General features: G+C 35.2%; 2 protein-coding genes across 2 annotated transcripts in view; one reads left to right on the top strand and one right to left on the bottom strand.

Annotated features, from left to right (window-relative positions):
* Window positions 1–1,787: 1,787 nt before the first annotated feature.
* LOC144435660 (DBH-like monooxygenase protein 1) lies at window positions 1,788–18,316 on the top strand. The gene is made up of 12 exons (XM_078124260.1): window positions 1,788–2,116; window positions 7,431–7,580; window positions 10,006–10,179; window positions 11,468–11,554; window positions 12,359–12,535; window positions 12,934–13,036; window positions 13,409–13,578; window positions 14,929–15,129; window positions 15,705–15,764; window positions 16,333–16,469; window positions 16,891–17,062; window positions 17,604–18,316. The coding sequence occupies exons 1-12, from the start codon at window positions 1,832–1,834 to the stop codon at window positions 17,805–17,807; spliced, it is 1,920 nt and encodes a 639-aa protein (XP_077980386.1). The 5' UTR covers window positions 1,788–1,831; the 3' UTR covers window positions 17,808–18,316.
* Window positions 18,317–19,059: 743 nt separating this feature from the next.
* The window catches only part of LOC144435428 (fatty acyl-CoA hydrolase precursor, medium chain-like), an 8,010-nt gene continuing 4,813 nt past the window's right edge, over window positions 19,060–22,256 (bottom strand). Inside the window, exons 7-9 of the mRNA XM_078124023.1 lie at window positions 21,076–21,208; window positions 20,214–20,397; window positions 19,060–19,399 (exon numbers count right to left, since the gene is read on the bottom strand). Coding sequence (XP_077980149.1) covers window positions 19,060–19,399; window positions 20,214–20,397; window positions 21,076–21,208 — 657 coding nt within the window. The remainder of the gene's footprint in view (window positions 19,400–20,213; window positions 20,398–21,075; window positions 21,209–22,256) is intronic.

Genomic DNA, 22,256 nt, shown 5'->3' with positions numbered 1-22,256 from the left:
TATTCCCAACAATATATAGTAATTACATATTACAAATACATTTACCAGATAAAATATATCTATCAATAGCTAACAGTAAAGGGGGATGGAAATAGCTGTCTTGCAACTAATAAGTACATTTGTCAATTGACAATAAATATTATCTTGGCATGTCCAATATGATATAATAAATCTGGAATCCTCAAAACTTACAAATACATACTAAACACAGCAAGAAAAACAAATAAGTAAATACGATCAATCTAAGTTTAAAGTACAAGATTAACTGACTGTAGATATTTTTCTTAAACTCTCGTTTGAACTCTGACCTGCAGTGGATATTCCTGATATTCATTGATATTCTGTTCCATATTTTCGCACCTTCATACTTTATGGTAAATTGACACGACCTGTGTTTGTGTTTTGGAATACATAAATCATTCCTTGTACTTTTGCCTGATTTGAGTAAAATAATTTTGAAACATCTTTAATTGGAAGCCTATTGTGAAAAATGGACATGGACAAAGATGGCTAACTACAGCTTATGTTGCTGGTAAATATTCAGGATACCCAGCTTCTGAAATAATGGCTCGGACAATTCATTCCATTTGCTGAAAGTTATAATTGTCACAAGTCGTTTTTAGCATAATGTACAGTTCATTTAGATATGTTGGGTATGTGCTGCCAATACAAGCATTTCTGTTCGAAGTTTATTTTTTAGCATATATCATTCAGTGATACACCGACATGAGAAAAAGCCAGAGTAGATGAGTAGATGTTCAGACGAATAAAACAATGTATGGAATTAACTAATGTGATTCTTGAAATGAAAGAAAACACAACACTGCTTTATACGTGAACATTTACAGAAGTACAACATTTCAGAATCGTATAATTCATTTATTAAACAGATAGTTGTGTCATTGCATTAAAAGATTACGATATCATAATGTCTATTTATATGTATCACTGTATAGTCGAAAGGGACATACCGAACATGTATTATATATATATATATATATATATATATATATATATATATATATATATATATATATATATATATATATTTACATATATATATATATTTATATTTATATTACATTATTGTTTCTAAACATTATCGTATAGCAGCATTTCAATTTTGAAATAAAACATACATACACTGGTTATATTTGTATGGAATGAGGGCGCCCTATACAGTAATAGTATCCTCGATGTTAGGTGATCTAAACCGTGTAATCATAATGAAACATAACGGTAAAGTACATCCTAGTCTTGTTTAACGTTGTGTCACGTATGTACGGTTATCGTATATCTAAGCATATATAACATGTATAATGGAGGGGAATTCCCCCCCCCCCCCACTGTCTACGCTCTAAGTCATTACATAAGAAAGCAAATACACTCATCGAGTGTCCGAATTGATTAACTCTCTAGACACTTGAATATCAAATGCAATAAAGCATTGTAACTTTATAGAACACTTTGTTGAAATGTGGTTTTAAAAATAATTTAATAGCCACGGAGCTTAGCGAGTCGAAACACTTAAAAAGAAGTCTGATTCGACCACAGGGTCGTACCTTTCACCGCGATAATTTACTTGTATCACGTGATGATACATAACAATAGCTCTTGTAGCGACCGTACCGCGTTACACCGATCCGCACTATTATATAAAGTGCTTTCCATATGCATGTACTCGTTTAAATGACAAAGAGACGAAATAAACAATGCACTCGAAAGGTTAAATGCCCCCCCCCCCCCCGAGACTGTCACTTTTAGATTAGTAAGAGCGTATACAGCTACATGGTCAGGGGGTTTGACAAGTGTATATTAACATCTCCTTATCATGGAATACATATGGTTTAAAATCTTTATGATTCTGGTGATACAATTTGTAACAACTGAAGCAGCCCCAGTAAATCCAACCGAAGACGACTTCACTCACGATGCCTTCTTAGATGAATTCAGCAGGTACAGATTATTCTGGAAATTTGATTCTGAGAAGATCGTCTTTGAAGTACATGTACAGACGACTGGTTATGTTGGCTTTGGATTTTCGCCCAACGGTGGTATGCCAGGGTCGGATATCGTTATTGGATGGGTGAAAAGTAACGGGAAGAAGCGTTTTACGGTAAGGGAGAAAAGACAAATAAGAGTTGACACATCTATTTGTATTGTGACTCGGTTTAATTACATAATTGAGCAATAACCGAATTTACGTCAAAACTGAAGAGATCTGAAAAACACCCCAAAAAATACGGCCTGGATTTCGTGGACATGTATTTTAAATTGTGTCTGAATGACGTTACCATTGAAAAATAGAATTTAGTAAGGCATGCATTTTGAGACAACTTTACTATCTAAATATTTGACAACCACAACGGTCTCAGTTTACAAAACAGACTTTCAGACAAAGTCGACTTGAAGACTTCCTCAGTCAATCGATATTTACAAGGTCTCGCTTAGTTTTAATATATTACGTTGCCAGTTGTTCTACATCCATGATGAAAGTCCGTACGACAGGGGTCCTCTTTTAGGAATTAAATGTTTGAGAAACAGTATACTTTCAAGTTTAGGGAGGGGTTCAAGAACGATTATACGGAATTATAACGGTTCCAAAACCTCAAACACAACAGTGACAACAAATGTATGACATATCGGAATGTTATACATTAGGGACCGGACAGAATTTACGGCAGGGGGGGGGCCTGGGGAGAAATTATCTCTGACTTGGTTTTTTTCCTGGCCCCCCCCCATCCACTGTGACCAATTTCACAGCCCCCCCCTTTCAAAAGTATAAAAATTTCATGGCCCCCCCCCCCAAAAAAAAAAAGAAAGAAAGAAAAAAAGTGCACAATATCCTGCCCCCTACAATAACTAAAAAGAGTACAAATTTTTTTGTTACTGTAGCACAACTGTAATTTTTCTTTTGGTACTACTATTATGTTACTATTTCAGCCCAAACAACTTAGTAGTTGTAGAGGAAGTTTTTTAGAAAACAAAACAAAACAAAACATTTTGACCATACATGTAATCATACACATGTGGTATAATCTTGTTTATTTCCCAACTAGACACCATAAGTAGTCATCACTTAATACCAAGGCATTTGATGTGGTGGTTTTAACTGTCATTCACTGATACATACACAGAAACACAGACACAGAGTAAACACACATTCACATGCGTGATTTGTGAAAAACTGTAGTGGGGACATTTGTGGGGAGTATCTAAGGACATCACATCACCTACATAGTGTATTCAAATATCTATTTATACTCATAACACAATAACTATCTAATGTCAGACATTTGTGATGTCATGAAGTGCTAGCAAACTAAGGATTTTATGCACACTGAGGTCTGACAAATATAGCTTTCACTTTCCTACACCAAATGCATTACCAATACACATGTAAATGTAAGACATTTGTGACTTCATGAAAGTGCAAAGAAATTCAGAATGTTGTGGAATACTTAGATGTAATCAATATGCTTTCAGTTCCAAAACCATACATATTTAAACCTATAGTGTCAGGCATTTGTGACTTCATGATGGGGACAGCAAATTCAGAATTGTTTTCAATACACTGTACAGTGATCAGATGAGTATTACTCACAGTTTTCTAAACCATTCACATTAAGCTTGAAGTGCAGTGTCAATGATGAATAGCCTTTGCAATACAATCCCTTTATTCATAATCTTGAATTTATATAAAGGCAAGTTTCCATGATCCAGCCAAAATACGGCCAGAAGGCAACTACCAAAGTTAGTGCAAAGTCACTGATGAAAAAACACTTAACACCACGCAGGGCTAGACATCTAAATGCTTTACAATATTTAGTACAGATAGATGCATTTGATGATGCTGAGGAGGGAAATAGTTTAATTTCACTGGTTTTAGATAGAAAGAAAGACAAGTCTTGCCTCACATCTTCAGACTCTAGTGAGTCTGAGAGTGAAACTCAAGAATAGTGTCAAGGAAAGAAATAAAACACCTATCTAAATTAATCTGGCCAGACGTTTTTGTATTTACATTTTTCACTAAAAGGTCACTTTTTAATCACATAAATTACAGGTCCTATGCTAGTATATTACCATATATATATATATATATATATATATATATATATATATATATATATATATATATATATATATATATATATATATATATATATATATATATATATATATATATATATATATATATATATATATATATATATATATAAAATGAAAGAAGACGAGTCTGATATTACATAGTGGTAATTCCACTATGTAATATCAGACTCGTCTTCTTTCATTTTTATGTATGATAGCTCTCCAAGGTGATCGAGCACTCTACTTGGCGAAAGAAGAATGAAATTATATGTATATATATATATATATATATATATATATATATATATATATATATATATATATATATATATATATATATATATATATGTATCCTTGATGGTAATTACACACTGAACCTGTTTCCACAGTGCTAAAATGTATGTATGTATGTATACATATGTGTGTGTGTGTGAACAACTTGGCGTATATAAGAGTAATTCAGGGTGTATCAAATTAATCTTGAGTAGTGTTTTTATGCTTCACTAAATAGGTACATACAAACGTACACACTTCCATTTTAATACATAAATGAAAGTGTAGACATTCAATATTAAAGGCGATATCAAGTGCTATCTCATGCAATGCTAAATTTTCTAACATTAATTTTTTTCAATGACAAAATATTTCGCGGCCCCCCCTTTCAAACCATGAGAATTTTCATGGCCCCCCCCCTTCAAGCCTCCCATTTTTTTCATGGCCCCCCCAATTTCTCCCCAGGCCCCCCCCCCCCTCTGCCGTAAATTCTGTCCGGTCCCTTAGGCTTTGGTGTGAGAAATTATCTCCTTTTTCGTAAAATGTGATAACTGAGACATCTGTTTGGGTTTCGAGGTCTGCGCGGAAACCTCCCCTTATAATTATACCCATGGAGTTTCCCGCCCCTCCCAGAATTTCGTTAGGTGTATGCGTGGATTTATATGTCAGCATAAAATATAACTATGTCACCGTGTGAAATGGCATAATACTTGTGTATCACCTACATCACGAGGCCTCTACACCACTAGTAGTTTGAAGTGATCAAGGAACAAAAGTTGCGAGAACAAAACATAGACGCTACACGATGAAAGAACTAGAGGATAATCTCTGAGAGTACAGTTGTACCACCTGTAGGGAAGGCTTGACCATGGAACTGACTCAAATTCTGTAGTGGAAGGTGTATTTAAAAAGATAATTACTGTGTCCATTACAGTCTGTAAAGTACCTGTGTCTGAATTGCAGTTGATTGTACACATTGGGATAACTGTTCAAAATGTCTTTTAACCAAACTTTTAGCATTTATAATAGTTTTTATGTGAAATTGTGTGTGTACGCCCATAAAGCTATGTGGTCAAGTGCCCGGGTCAGGAGTCACAGTTATTTTTCAGACCGTTATAAACAAAATACTTATTGTTTTGTACAACTCTAAACTTGCGGAGTGATGCATTCATCCATAGACCCTCAACCCAGGGTCTATGATTCAACCAGGTCTTACGACAGTTTAGGCGTAGATATGTGTGAGCATAAGATGGAACACCGTGGCCATGAGTGAGAAATTATGGGATGAGTTTACAGACAATCCATTACATTGATCTAGCTGTATTGTGTTACTTTTGTATTCGTTTTTCTAAGTGTTTCAATATAAAGGTTTAAACATGTACATGAAAGGACATTGAACTTTCGCCTACTTCGAGTCAAAGACCATGTGTAGTCTGAACTCACTCCCAGTACTAGATGTGTTGTTTTCATACGTTACGCCATAGACCCTCCACCCACGGAAGGTATATGGTTACGTACGGTATATGTTGTATAGTATGTACATGCTATGCTACTATAACATAACATCAATCCAAATGGTCTCTGAATGTGAAATGTCGATTTTGAGGATGGTTTTACTACATGACCCCGGGGACACATACACGCATCCAAACAAACAAACAAACAAACGCACGCACACACACACACACACACACACACACACACACACACACACACACACACACACACACACACACACACACAAGTGGTGCTCAACAAGGCACATTTAGTACATTGATATCTATAGAACAAACACAAATGTCCTGTAGGGTTGCTCAACAGGGCACATTTTTTTCCTACAGGACTACAAAAATGACCAATAGGGTAGCTCAAGTGGGCAGACTTTGCTCTATAGTGTCCTATAGGGCAAAAACTTGTCATATAAGATACCTCAATAGGGCATGTTTTCTTTATAGGATCCTATAGGACAACTTTGTGTCCTATAGGGTTTTTTGTAAGTTTCATGTCCCCATAAAACTAATGGCCGACTACTACAGAATATTTACAAGAGTCAGACACCAACATTTCAATCAAAAGCGTCTAGGGGATCCATGAAAGGGCGATGACCTCTCAGTTGTTCTCAATTGTGGAGCTCTTGAAGTATATTGGTGACGTCTCTGACGTTTTGAGTGACTGTACCTATGGTCAGCATGTATTGTGTGAATGTGTCATGTGGCCTCTACAACAATACTTGATGACGTCATGACCTTTGCTTACCACAAAAGTATTTCAATGAGTTGAAGAATAGGTTACATAATATATAATCGCTGATGATTACATTATTTAGTACCTGTTACAGTAGCGATCGAGCTTCAAGACCGACTGAATTTCACTGTAGACAGTAGACGATAAACAATGTACATGTACGTCTATTGTTTATAACTTCACTTACTCTGTAGATGATGTATACTTGACTGTGTTGTGTTACATCGTTAGCTGTCGTACCTTGTGGATACGTCACGGTGGGTATGGAACTCCTAGCAGGTACGAGAGGTAACGATTGAGGCAACGAGGGCTAGGAGGTACGACCAGCTCATGATGTATTTCGACAGCGCAGTAAGCAGGCTATGATAAATCTGACATATTCAGAAATTTAAAAAAAAAATAATAAAATATCTGACATGTTCAGAAATTAAAAAAATATATGTATCTTTGTCTGAATCACAGCCACGTGTTGAAAGGGATAATACTACAGTACATTCTTGTAACTAACTCTGAAAAATCAAGTTCGCTCAACTTTACTTAACTGCATTTTAAGTCCGAGTGTATATATATAATAAATTATAACTGCCTACTATTGGCATGTACATTGTTTGTTTTTGTGTTGTATTTTGTTATCTTTTTGATGGTATGTTATTGAGATACATAAATATGAACTTAAATATTAACTTAGTGCGATCAACATAAAATGCACGAATTCAGTTGCTATATCTACTTTTCTAGCACAGTGGTATTTTGAAACTACAGTTAGTGGATTACAATGTGTATGTGTATAATTGGACAGATGTGTATGTGTGTTATATTGACAGGATCAACATGCGTTGCATTATGGGGAGCCTCGTGTTGACGACAAACAAGACTACAAGTTACTGTATGGAGCTGAAATAGATGATCATACTATTCTGAAGTTTGAAAGAAAACTAGACACTTGTGACGATGCTCAGGATTGGATGATAACGGTAGGTGTTGATTCATTGTTACAATGTGACGATATGATTGGATGATAAAAGTAAACAATCCATTCTTTTGAGACATATATTTACAGTACATCAAAAAAAACTTGTAATCTTGTAATATTAGGTTACAACTGAAAGCTATACGCAACGTCCATTTTGGGAAAAAATGCACCATGTTGTTAGTGATTACAATAGTGCGTATACGTAAGCATAGCTTGTATTCATTTGGCCCTCCTGTATTCACCTATATTCCCTCGAAATATGTGTCAAAACGTTCAAATTTGCCATTACTTTCCCAACTTTTACTTTGATATTAATATTACGGGCGCTGGTATAATTATGTTTTCTCCAATAGTTTTCTTCTTTTTTTTCTTCTTTTTTTTTATTTGTTTTTATTTGCGGCTTCTCTGAAACTTTACAAGTCTTCAATTTAATTAATGTGAAAAGTAGTGATCTGAAACAGGTCACCAGTGTTATACATAGATTCTTATGGAATGGCCCAGACAGGGTCAGTAGGAATACTTTAATTGGAGACATAAAGGAAGGTGGTTTCAGCATGATCGATTTTTTCTCACTGTATAAAGCATACAGAATTGTATGGGTCAACCGCTACCTTTCAGATACAGTTAATCATCCTTGGAAACTCTTTTTCTCTTACTTCACTAAAGATATTGGAGGACAGATAATATTCAGATGTAATTATAATGTTAAGTATCTGCCAGTTTGGCTTCCAGATTTCTATAGGAGCATGTTGCACTGTTGGCAAGAAATCAACCCGTTTTCCTCCACCTCCCCAGCTGAGCAGATTATTTTGAATAATGTCAATATTCTCATAAATAACAAACCAGTTTTTAACTCGTACCTGTATAAGAAGGGTATTGTCTATTTAGCTGACATATTTGGAGAGAATTCTAGATTTAAAAATCAAACTGATCTCAAGGAGCTTGGTTGTAACTTAAACCACTTTATGGTTTGGCTAGGTATCCTTGACGCTATCCCATCTCATTGGAAGGAGTGTAAACCTTTACTAGTTCGACCAGAGTTACCAGTTGGTCTTTATTTTTATAAATTTGTTCGGTTATCTAGCTGTAAAGTTAGAGATATTAGAAAGCACATTTCATCCAGGTACTTCATACCTGCAAAGAGTATACTGTATTTTTCACAAATGTTCTCCATTAAAGATGAAGAATGGTCAGAAATATTTTTGTTACCCTTTAAAGTGTCTATGGAATCCAAACTACAAGATTTTCAATGGAAATTGGTGCATAATCTGATTTTCACAAACATAAGATTATACAAAATGAATCCTCCTCGAACAAAGAATAATCTTTGTACATTTTGTGAACAAACAGAAGAAACTCTGTTACACCTTTTTGTTGAGTGTGATAGTGTCAGGTGTATCTGGAACAGCTTTACCATGTTGTGGGACTCTTTTACTGGAGCCCCACAAAATTTATCAGCTAAACAAATTCTGTTAGGTGACACTGCCTTCTCATTACTCCTAAATCATTTGTTACTGATTGTAAAGAAAACAATTTTTGACTGCAAACTTAAAAAAAAACTATACCATCCTTAAACTTAGTTATTTTGAATATTAAAATGACAATGAAGACTGAACTGTATATTTCCAAAAGAAATGACAGATATGGAAAACTTATTGACAAATGGTCAGGCCTCACAGTGTAAATCTTTTCCCCATCCCTGTCAAAGTATATGTACTACTGTCTTTCCTGCTTTTCAGTTTCTGTACTCCTTTTATATTGACCAATAGTTTTCTTCATTCAGCCGGAAAATACTGGTGACCTAGGGTGACTTGTCTATCGACTCGTAGTTACGAAGCCCCCTTAGGTCACTCGTATATTCCTTGGATGCATGAAGAAAAATATTGGGGAATAACATCGAATTGTTATGTGTCGTAGGATATTGAAGTTGACTGTGTTGACAAGGTGTTAGTAAACAGTTATATATATATATATATATATATATATATATATATATATATATATATATATATATATATATATATATATATATATATATATATATATATATATATATATATATATATATATATAATCAAAGTGAGTTGGTTGGAACTTGAGGTGCTAAGTTGTAACTCCGAGTTTCACGCTCAATGCGTTCAACTGTCTGATGAACGCATTGAGCGTGAAACTCGGAGTTACAACTTAGCACCTCAAGTTCCAACCAACTCACTTTGATTATTCCCGCCCTGCTTACCCAAGCATCGAGCACTCTATTCTACGAGTTTGATGCTATTTACTATATATATATATATATATATATATATATATATATATATATATATATATATATATATATATATATATATATATATATATATATATATATATATATATATATATATATATATATATATCGGTATTCTCCCCTGTAAATCATACATTAGGGCGACACCGTGCGTTTGATTTGGGCCTACCACCCCGACGACCCTGAAGACGACAAACCCTTACCTTGGCATGGACGTGAGTCGAGGGGTTCCCGCAGTGTGTATCTCCTTGACCAGCCCAAAGTAAACAACTTGGGAGATGACGTCAACACCTTTGAGATATTACAGCCTAACGTGAGTATTTTTGGAACAGATTGAACCAAAGTTTTGAATTCAGGTCAGATTTGGTATTAGTCTTATATATATATATAATATAAAGTGCCGACATGAAAATAAATATACGTTGACCAACTTCCACTCTGGCAAGCATATCACTTCAAATGGTATTTTTTAACTTTGAATTTGGAACTTCATTAAACTATACCGTTAGTCGTTTGATGATCGCAACAGCGTGAAACACCATGTAACGGTTTCCGTGTATCTTGCTTGATACCGCTCTATACCGCTTTATACCGCTCTACATAGATATCGCATTGAGCATATACTAAGTTTATATATATATATATATATATATATATATATATATATATATATATATATATATATATATATATATATATATATATAAGAAGACAAGAATACAAGAATGCAAACCACAATAATTAGCAGCCAATAATAATAATAATAATATGATTTATTCCCAATATTTAAACATACAATATACAAGGAAATAATACAATTACATGATAACGGGAAAGAGGAGATTGGAAGTAGTTATTAAGTAACTAATCGTGTCCATCCCCTTAAATACATACAGTGTACTTATTCAAACAAAATACAATAGTCTGGGCTTATGTTCAAAAAACATACGGCTACAACATACAATATATTCATGGAAGAAGAATAACTAACTATTAACTAATTATTGTTTACAAGAAAAACTAGACACATGCAAATATTTTTTGTATTCTCGTTTGAATTTGGACCTGTATTGAATATTTCTTATATCAAGTGGTATACTATTCCACAGTTTTGAGCCTGCATACTTCACAGTGAATTGTCCTGTCCTATGTTTAGCTCTTGGGATACACAAGTCATTCCTAATACTGATGATAATAATGTTAATACTGATAATAATAATGTTAATGTTTATGATACCGTTATTACCTGGCAAAGGTCTACAGCAGCACAACACCCCTTTTATACTTCCTCAACTCCCCGGGGAGCACTCAATCCATTGCAGCCTCTGTAGTAAAGCAGATATGATTAAACTCTGGCCGTTTGAGGATAAAAACATTCACATTGCAACCTCTTTCAAACTAGGATTTCTAATTTTACCCTCTTTGAGTCTAAAATAAACTTTCAAGTGTAGAGTGCGCTGTTTGCTAAAGAGAAAGTGTAGCTCTTGGGAAACCCTATTATAACACTAACTTAACAATTACATTGTCATATCTGTAGTGAATGTTGACCTATCATTGTTCAAGATGACCTTTTAATTGTTTTCATTCTTTTAAATATGAAGGTCAAGGTGCCCTCTCACAAGGACACAACATACATGTGTCTCGGTTATCACCTCCCAAGATTCAATGGGAAACAGCATGTGATTAAGGTAAGGATCATAGTATCACGAACAACAGTTATCTGTGGTTAATTTGACGGTACCACAGATTACAATATCCTTAATTGCAATTTATTAATATACATCATTGGATATTTCAAATAATTAATGATTTGTGTTACTACCAAACAGTTTGTGTTACTGCCAAACCAGAAGGACTATGGAGATTCAATCTCACACAACGTTTTTTTTACATTCAACAAAATGCACACACTGATAGTGCGATAGCACAAGTTGCATTTTATCTCACTTTGAACACAAATAAACAGTTTTGTGTTTGAATCTTCCTTGTTTCATCCAACCATGACGTTGATTTGTGTTCACAGTGAGATCAAATGTATCATTTTATATGCTTGCGTGCTATCAATGCCGCCTACCTGAAACTCTATAGTCACTATGGTTTAGTAGTACTTCAAGACGAACATCGGTCAAATGTCAGTAACAGATGTTGCCTTTTAAATAAGGAAATATATATGTATTCAATATGTATAACACACGGTAGTCTGTAAGGTACGCCATGACGGAGCGCCCTCACACATCGGTCAACCCCTCCCACACGACGTATATCTTGCAGTCTAAACACAAGGTTGCTGGATTCTGACTTTCAGGGTGAAACCACAACAGTTGGTCTATCGCAACCTTTGTATTTCTTATTGTTGATACAACCAAGTTAACGAATGAATATTATCCCATCATGCCATGTTTTATTATCACTGTATCAAATGTTTGTATTATCACATCATACCATACTTGATCGCCACTGTATCAAAGCATATTCATTTTTTTTTCGAACAGTATGAACCAGTAATCCAACCTGGCAATGAAGCATTTGTTCACCATTTCATAGTCTATCAATGTAGTGGCTCTTTCAATGAGAGTGCACACATTAGCGGGAACTGCGGCAATCCAAATATGCCAGACGATCTGGAAACTTGCAGCACCATCGTCATGGCTTGGGCAGTTGGCGGAGGGGTAAGATTTACATCAAATGGTTGATTTGTTGATTAATTTATTGATGATTAGGTGAGTGAGTGAGTGAGTGAGTGAGTGAGTGAGTGAGTGAGTGAGTGAGTGAGTGAGTGAGTGAGTGAGTGAGTGAGTGAGTGACTGACTGACTGACTGACTGACTGACTGACTGACTGACTGACTGACTGGATATTAATAATAATAACTGGATAATGCATAGTATCAGCTAAAAAAGCGACAAACTGTGCACGATGTCACTTCAAAGGCAAAACATTGTAAATTATTGATTCAGGAATGAAAAGAAACCAATTAATAATCATACTGAAAATGAAATATCTGACGTCATCCAGTAACAAATTATGATAATTAATAAACACATAACATACCAATTGTCATTATTACAGGCATTCTATTTCCCTGACAACGCAGGATTCTCACTGGGTGGTCCTGAAGATCCCACGTTCATACTCTTTGAAACACACTACGACAACTCTGAATACAGTGACAGTGAGTACGACCCATAGTCCTACAGTCCAACTTTAAACTTGATTATATTATAAGTATCCAAATAACCCTAGCATGTCTTGAAGTGAGCATGTGTGTGTGGGGGGGGGGGTAATGTGGATTTGTGTTTTTAGTTAATGAAATCAGGGGAGGTTCTAATTTTCGTGACAGATTGCGGTTGAGTTCCTCTAACCCCCCCCCCCCCCCCTCATAATTACTTACTGCTCCCTTTTGTTGATCTGATAGATAAGCGTCCAGGACGTCAATATAAATATACATTTGCCCTTGAGTTGTTTGCTCCATGTTCAGTGCTTGCCAATAGCTAGCTTAGCTAGCTACTAAATGTATATATATTCCCATCTCACTCATTTTCAGCAATTTACGATAGCTCTGGTTTGCGAGTTTACTATACGTCTAAGCTAAGGGAATACGACGCAACCTTGCTTACTACTGGTGGTTTAGTTACTCCTCTGAGTACATTTGTGCCTCCTCAATCTCAAAGTTTCAAGTTCGTTGCCCACTGTTCTGGTGACTGTACGGAAAATGTAAGTGAAGATTTGAATTCATTTCAACCATATTTATTAGCAAATAAATGTTATGACGAGGTCAGACAACAGTTGAATATGAGGGCGTCTATCAACTCGATATATAGTACCAAAAGTGACGTCACTCTTACTCCAACCTTTATGACGTTGCGAGCTGTGTCCTTCATCACGTTATAATAGAATGCAAACCATACAAGTATAGATTTAAGCCTAGAAAAAAATGGCGTGGTTCCGATTACCCTCAATTTTAGAATAGGTGGGGTACTGGGTAGGTAGATTTTATTTTTCATGTGACTGTCCAGTTCAGGTAGTTATGTTTTCCGTTGTTTTCATATGGCCTCCGTGTTATTGGTTTCTTCCCATCAGATGTACAACCATTAAAGATTGAAAGAACAGTTTTATTTTGTCTTTTTTAAGTTGATGTCAGTTTCCGCATCCACTATTTCTCGCGAGACTTCACAATCTTCGCGATTTTATTTTTTTTCTCGAATACAAAAAAAAAAAGTTTAGAGTCGGTAGTGAAAAACTAGGTGGGGGTCGGGTAACGGGAACCAAACAATTTTTTAGGCCTTAATAGCAGAACAAAGTGTCGAAAAATTCGTATCAAAGAATAAAGAATATTTGGTATTAGAACTTAATGAAATCAATAGCAAATACTACAAGTACCAGTATTTGCTAGGTACAGCTCTCCAATGTCTATGGTACACTTGGGACAATGTAAAATACACGTATGGATAACAGTAAACGGTTAATACAGACTAGCTGGGAAGGCTGTGTAGGAATGGACTCATTATAAGGTAATGGCTGTAAAAAAAATCCAGGGACTGTCCTTTTGTTCGATCTAATTTCTTGGTTTCTAAAGCTCAACTCAATAAACATAACTTAATTCCTATTGAGAGGTTAGGTTCTTTGCATGTGAAAACGTTGCCATTGGTAATAATAAATGAATGATGAAAAACGCGCGCGAAAGCACACACGCACACGCACTCATACATACATACATACATACATACATACATACATACATACATACATACATACATACATACATACATACATACATACATACATACATAAACAGACAGACAGACAGACATACATACATACACACATACATACATACATACATACATACATACATACATACATACATACATACATACATACATATATACATACATACATACATACATACATACATAAAACATACATACATACATACATACATACATACATACATACATACATACATACATACATACATACATACATACATACATACATACCTGGCACCATTGACAAGCCAAGATAGAATTACGGTAGATAAAGTTTAAAGCATATTTCCTACAGGCATTAACAAACCGTCACACGAACGAGACGACAGAACTCCACATCTTTGCTGGTGTCTTACACAGTCATCTAGCGGGACATGCTATACGTGTGCGACACATACGAGACGGAGTTGAGTTGCCCAACATCCTGGTCGATAACCACTACGACTTTAACTATCAAGAAATGCGTACCTTAAGAGAAGAAGTGATAATTCAACCGGTAAGTAACCATGGCAATAAAAGATAATGACTATGTCATACTTACTGTTAGTGCAATACGCGTGACTGTGAACTTCATAACTAATTAGCCGGAAGTACGGCAAAGTATGATACCTCGCGTCCGAACAATGAACTTCACTTGGGTACAGAGAGATTAGCGATATATGTAACAAACATACATACACGTAAGCCTCGAAACCACCAGTTTACATATTGCATACTCTAAATTGATACTGTTCAGCACAATATGAATAATATGAATATATATATATATATATATATATATATATATATATATATATATATATATATATATATATACATATATGTATATATATGTATATATATATATATATATATATATATATATATATATATATATATATATATATATATATATATATATACATATCATATATGTATGGATTCGAACTGAATGGTATGTGTATGTAGATATTAATACTTTTGTACATATACATAATAAAGAGATACTTGTAGTTACTGAGAAATACGTTCATACACATCAATATATGAAGGTACAAATCATAAAAAGTGGTCTTATTTATTTATTCCAAGGGTGACAACTTTATAGTGGAATGTGAGTACAGTACAATGGATCGACAGACGCCAACTTGGGTAAGTACATACACACGCGCGCGCGATCTGATCTGATCTGATCTGATCTGATCAACAACTAGATCAAGCAACAAGTGGTTAACTCATATCATGTATTAAAGTAAGTTGTAAGCTCTAAATGAGAATGTATTATGTTATGAATCCAAGGATATTGTATCATAGGTGTAGTTAGACTGCGTTCACAAACACCGATTATGTGGGGTCACAGAAGATTTTATTTCTGAATCATTCAAATACTCCGTTGTACACTCAAAATGAAGTATCCCTTCCTGGATTGTAAGACATTTGCATTTTTTAGGGACCGCCTGACATATCCCAAAAAATTCAAGTACCCCCTAAAAATTCTCTGTCCCCGACCCCTTAGGCGGTGTTTATTAATATAGCCTTATTACGTTATTACCAAGTTAATTTTCCTAAAGTTGGTTGACATCATTGGTTTTATTTGGAGATACCATTTGTTTTGAATGCGGAAACATTAATTTTATTGGATCATTATGCGATTGGTAGTTAGTACTTGTAAATCGAAACTGTATAAAGTATCCTATCTCTTTCAATTCACAAATAACAGGGTGGATTAGGTACCAAGGAAGAGATGTGTCTGGCTTTCTTCTACGTATATCCACGAACTCGGCTGTTTTTTTGTGAAAGCTCCTTAATACCCGACTTCATGGCACAAGCTGTTGGGGTGAGCAAAATTAAGTACGGGTAAGTCTTAGGAACCAGATGTATGACAAGACAATTAACACAAAATATATTAGCATATACTACCACACCATGCAGAATGACTAGAGTTTTCATTCGGCAGCACGATGTTTTTTTTACAGACAGACCTACTATTACCTAACATTGAAATGACGTCACTTCTACTTCTGCATACAAACCACTCCAATTCGCCATCACGTTTGACATGTGGCCACTGCCACTTAAAATTATACATGTCATGGGTGGGCTATAACAGCTACTCCGAATAATACATAATAGGAAAAGTTGTTGGTTTAGAGAGCTAATTCTTAAAATGATATTTAAATACAGTTTATACTTTTCTTTGCTATATTGTGCTACATTAGTTTGTATTATAATTTGTGACCTTCTCACTTCTTAAATCGTTACCATTGTGTGTTGATAGGCAAGAAGGACAGGTGACAATTGAGGAACCCACTCAGTATGCGAACATATCATTCTATGATTACCTTAATCGTATGAACTGGACTGACGAAGCTAAAAATAACATGTATTTGGCCCATCAACAAGGGATGTATTACGAAATCTGCTCGGCCAATTTTTTCGGGGGTGAAGAGGTAAGAGTTTTTCATCATTACGGCGCTGATCTGTGACTTCGATGGGTCTCGTCTTCTGTCACGGGAGCTACTGGAGTTACAGATCAACGCCGTTTTAACATTCTAATCCATCACACCTTGTTTACTTATCCTTTGTCATTTGCTTAACATTCACATTCTGGGAGAAAGGTGGTAACACTGACCATCACGTTTTCTCTCCTAATTCATCATATCATATGCAACTACACAGACACACATACACATACATACATACATACATACATACATACATACATACATACATACACATTCTTTCATACAATTTGTTATATGGCGTTAATTCTACTTCTTTCTCTTATATATGTCTGTTATTTGAATTTCCTGATGATATTGGAAGTTGTAAGGTTAAATGTAGTTGTAATCCTCTTCATTTTAAAAATAAAAGATGGATTTTATAGAACTTTAGAAATTCTAACACCAAGTTACACGCAAGTTTCAAAACTCGTTAATTGTAATCATGCGAATGTCATTAGGTGTGGAATATCTTATACATTGTTTGCAGGGACCAAATTACTATTTTCCTGAACCAGTAACCGATCCCCTCCCCGACTACATTCGCCAATGTAATCCAGAGGATGAAGGCAATGGTGGTAATGGTAATGGTAATGGTGATGAAGATGAGTTGCAATTCAACGGTTGCAGCGCCCTCAGTCAGTATTGGGCAGCAATTTCTTTCTGTGTGCTTACGTTTGCTTTCTTTCAGTAATAAGGATAAGTAGCAAATGTTTGCCAGTGGTTTTGAAACACGGAAGTTAGAAACGACTACTTTATTCCATTAGTTTACTATCCGTGAGTGAGTAAAGTAACATAGATATTTACTTATATCTCACATTACAGACAATAATGTCTGTGCTCGGATACACTGCATGATGGACAAATTACACTGTAACAGTAGTTATAGGGAATATCTATACAGTAGTTTACTAGCTTGTGGTCATTGTGTTAGATGTAGCATTGATGATGTAATATAATCAAATTTCAACACGGAAATATTAATAATAATTGGATATATACCAAGGTACTAAACAGAGTGGATACTATTCCATCGAACTCATTTTCCACTTGTACACATAGGACTCACATAACTATAAAGCTTAGACCACGATTGTGGTTTCATATTATGAGTATATCAATGCACGCACACACACATCAAGGGTCCGCCATTAATGTTTTGTACAACTGAGGACGTATTAAGAAGTGTGTGTGTAATTCCGTAGTATAACTTTCTTTATGAGTGTGCTAATAAAGTGTTCATCTTTAAAATATACTCAAAATTGTCTTTTTGTTTTTATAAGGTGATTGAAACTCTATATTAGTAGCGCAAATATTCTCCGAAATCAGATACACGATCAGATTAAATATGATACCCGTCCGCTGTGAAACAAACTTGTGACAATGGCTTTTTTTTATTTCACGATGAATATTAATCGAGTTGAAAATAGGGCATGGATACAAGTGTTTATGGTTGGTTAGTTGGTTGGTTGGTTGGTTGGTTGGTTGGTTGGTTGGTTGGTTGGTTGGTTGGTTGGTTGGTTGGTTAGTTGGTTGGTTGGTTGGTTGGTTGGTTGTTGGTTTTTAGAAATATACATGCTTGCTTAAAAAACATTCAAACATTACTACACCATAAGTCTAAAATCTACAATCAAATCAATATGTGTACCAGTCACATTATCGTTTCCCTAGTGAGATCTTTTATGGTTTAATTATGTTTGGGATTCCATCCAGTTATTGTTAACATAGAAAGTTGTTATCGACTGTCATTATATTCTGATCCACTGTTCCATCCATTCACGATCATTCTCTTCTCCCAATTCGATTATTTGTCATTGTAGTTATACACATGGCTATTCAGGCATCAATTGAATCTTCCTACAATATGAACATTTAGCAGTTTTCGACCTTTCGAATTCTATCCATCATAGATTTAATTTTACATAACCAGTGACAAATGTATAGTATTACAATATCATGTAAAGGCCTACAGCAAAATATACTGCTAATGCGATAATACTTATGCCTGAATGATGTAGTAAGTTAAACGTTGGTGGCGTCCCACTCACAGGTTCTTCTGGATGATTTCCAGGACTAGGGTCATTCGAACACTCACAGCAAATGTTTGTTGCAGATTGTACAACTTTAGGATCATAGCCATGCCAAAAACTAACGTCATGAAATACAAAGTCATCTCGCTTCATTGTACTTTCTTTATCAATGTGGAAAATTCCCTTATCAGACGCTCTGTATTCAGTCCATTTTTCATTTACACCAGGAAGTGAATGTCCATCTGGTGTTGGATCACTGTGGCGATAAAAAGAAGTAACAGAATGAAACAAAAAGACAAACGACAAACTATAACATTAAGTGTGTGTGTGTGTGTGTGTGTGTGTGTGTGTGTGTGTGTGTGTGTGTGACATACGATGTAAAATGTGTGCATACATTTGTTCGTATGTATACTGTGAATATGCATATATGTCAGTCTGTCTGTCTTTCCATCAGCCTACCTGTCAGTCTAGTCTATCTGTGCTTCATTTATCTCGAAATACCCTGACCAGATTGACACTCAATTAGATTATTTCATGTTATTTCATGTTCTTACATATGTTTTCTAAAATGTGCATGGGTCGGTATACACAAATAAGTTTTACACATTCATAGAGGTATACTTGGCTGTGTGCTCACAATAACTGACAGATTTGTAAAGAAATCACCTACAACTTCTAAAAACTAAATTTCGAAGAAAAATGTTTTGTTCAAGTAAAATAAGAAAACTGTTTACTTGGAATTAAGACTTTGTCCATTAGATATACTTAGTTCTTTACTTCCAAATCGAATTGTCCACCTCTCAAACCCATACTTGTAGCCTGGGCACATTTTTCTCACTAGGTTGCATACGTCACATGGGATATACGTCACAATGTTGCCGTGTAGGTAACAGTCTATTATATATGTTTACGTACGAGTAAAATAAGTCTTTACTCGAAAAAGTAAAGATATAGACAAAAAGAGAAGAATTTTGACAATTTTCAATCCCTGTTTCCCATCCTTTGGCACATACAACACTCTCATAATGAATTCTACGAAAGTTTGCAAATTATGAAAATTTTCAATTTACCTATATTTGGCGAAATTTGCCCACAGGCCCATGACTGTATCACTCATAACTCTATCTTCGTCCGTGAAGTTTCGAGCCAATTCTTCTGGATATGGCCACGGTAGTGGCAGCCTCAAATCCATCAAAGAGTAAGGTTTGAATGGCCAACCGAAAGTGAAAAAAATGTCTTCGATATGGGGAACCTCTACAAATCAAAATATTATATCATAACAAGACATTTCTGTCAATATATTCTATAATTGCTAATCATGTATCATGAACGCCACATCTGTACTACTTATTATTTTCGCGCTTGAAAGTGTATACTATGAATATACTGTAAAACTTGCAGGGATTCAAAAAAAACTTTTTTAGGTCACCATTTTCGTCTTCAAAATCATTTTTAGCTTGAAAGTAACTGTATGGTCATATTCTACGTTGATTGATCAACTAACTACAAATAGAGTATTATTTGATATGTTCAATCGAAAAGAGTGTTAATTGCAGGTTCCAAAAAGTTGGAAATCTTGTAGGAGCTAGGTCTTCAAGAGAACGAGCTGTCCGCTCTTTTAGACTTGAATTGATTGAAACGCCTCAATCCGAAATCCGAAATCCGAAATGTTCACTGGTAGCTCAGGAAAGTCTATATGTGTCTTCCTGTAAACTGAACTGTTCGACGATGCCCTATTTATACACTATGGAAGTATGTTGATAGCTTGCATATCACATACCTTGTACACCGTGTGGCAATAATAGTGTTTAGTTTGTATGTGGGTTAGCTTGCCGACAGACCATCTGTACTCTGTCATTATCTTACGATATATGTGTATCGATTTCCACAGGAACTTGTGTAATTGTTGGTAGTCAATGACAACAAACTCACCTACATAATCATCATAGTTTCCACTCTGTGACTTAAAATCAAATCGATACATATATTTCGGGTTTTCTACATCACCAAACATGTGCATTGCGAAGTAATGAACTCCGGCTACAATATAGGAGTCGGACTCTAGCTGTAAAACAGACAACAAATATGGTCACAGTGAGTAGGATTACCCTTGAGTTTCAGTACACAACATTTTTATATACGTACAGTATTGCTATAAATGGACAGTTTAAAAGTCGTGAAGATGCAGTGATGGGTGTTGGTATTTTGTTTGAATGTGTCACTGTTTTGGGGTTGCTGTTGTTTTGTTCTTTGTTTATTTGTTTTTTTGTTTTTTGTTTTGTTTTGGGGAGTTACCTTTATGCCTACCAGCATGTTCATTCCCTATCTGTCTGTCTGTCTGTCTGTCTGTCTGTTTGTTTGTGTGTGTGTGTGTGTGTGTGTGTGTGTTTGTGTTTGTGTTTGTGTTTGTGTTTGTGTTTGGGATGGATGGATGGATGGATGGATGGATGGATGCAAGTAGGTGCTTGTTCTCGCCAACTCATGATACGCAACAAATCAATACTTCACATAACTGCGCGCCATGTGACAAGGGTATTAATTTGTTCGAATAACTTTGACTGAACAAGAATATCGTGAGAACAAATCATTTAGGTAACTAGAAAACCGAAGTCCGTTGCTATATATGTGGAAATTGATACATATTCATTCATAAAACTGACAGCCCCTCATTGTCGTGTGACACTTGCGACGTTCTTTTACAATTCGTCACAGAGGTCATTCTGAAGAATATTGAAAGTGAAGGATATTCAGTTAGGTTGGTTGGATGATGTATGTATGTATGTATGTATGTATGTATGTATGTATGTATGTACATGTATGTATGTATGTATGTGTGTGTATGTATGTATGTATGTATGTATGTATGTATGTATGTGTGTATGTATGTATGTATGTATGTATGTATGTATGGATGGATGGATGGATGGATGGATGGATGGATGTATGTACGTACGTACGTATGTATGTACATGTATGTATGTATGTATGTATGTATGTATGTATGTCACTAAAGGGGATCATAAATAACTTCCCTTTTTAACGTGCAATTTTACATATTATACTACTTTTTTCTTCAAAATAAACCATCTTATAAAAGTTAAATTCCCACCCCA

The sequence above is a fragment of the Glandiceps talaboti genome, chromosome 5 (assembly GCF_964340395.1).
Source record: "Glandiceps talaboti chromosome 5, keGlaTala1.1, whole genome shotgun sequence".
Classification (NCBI taxonomy): Eukaryota; Metazoa; Hemichordata; class Enteropneusta; family Spengelidae; genus Glandiceps; species Glandiceps talaboti.
The sequence above is the reverse complement of the archived record's forward strand: the minus strand, read 5'-3'. Positions and strand labels throughout refer to the sequence as shown.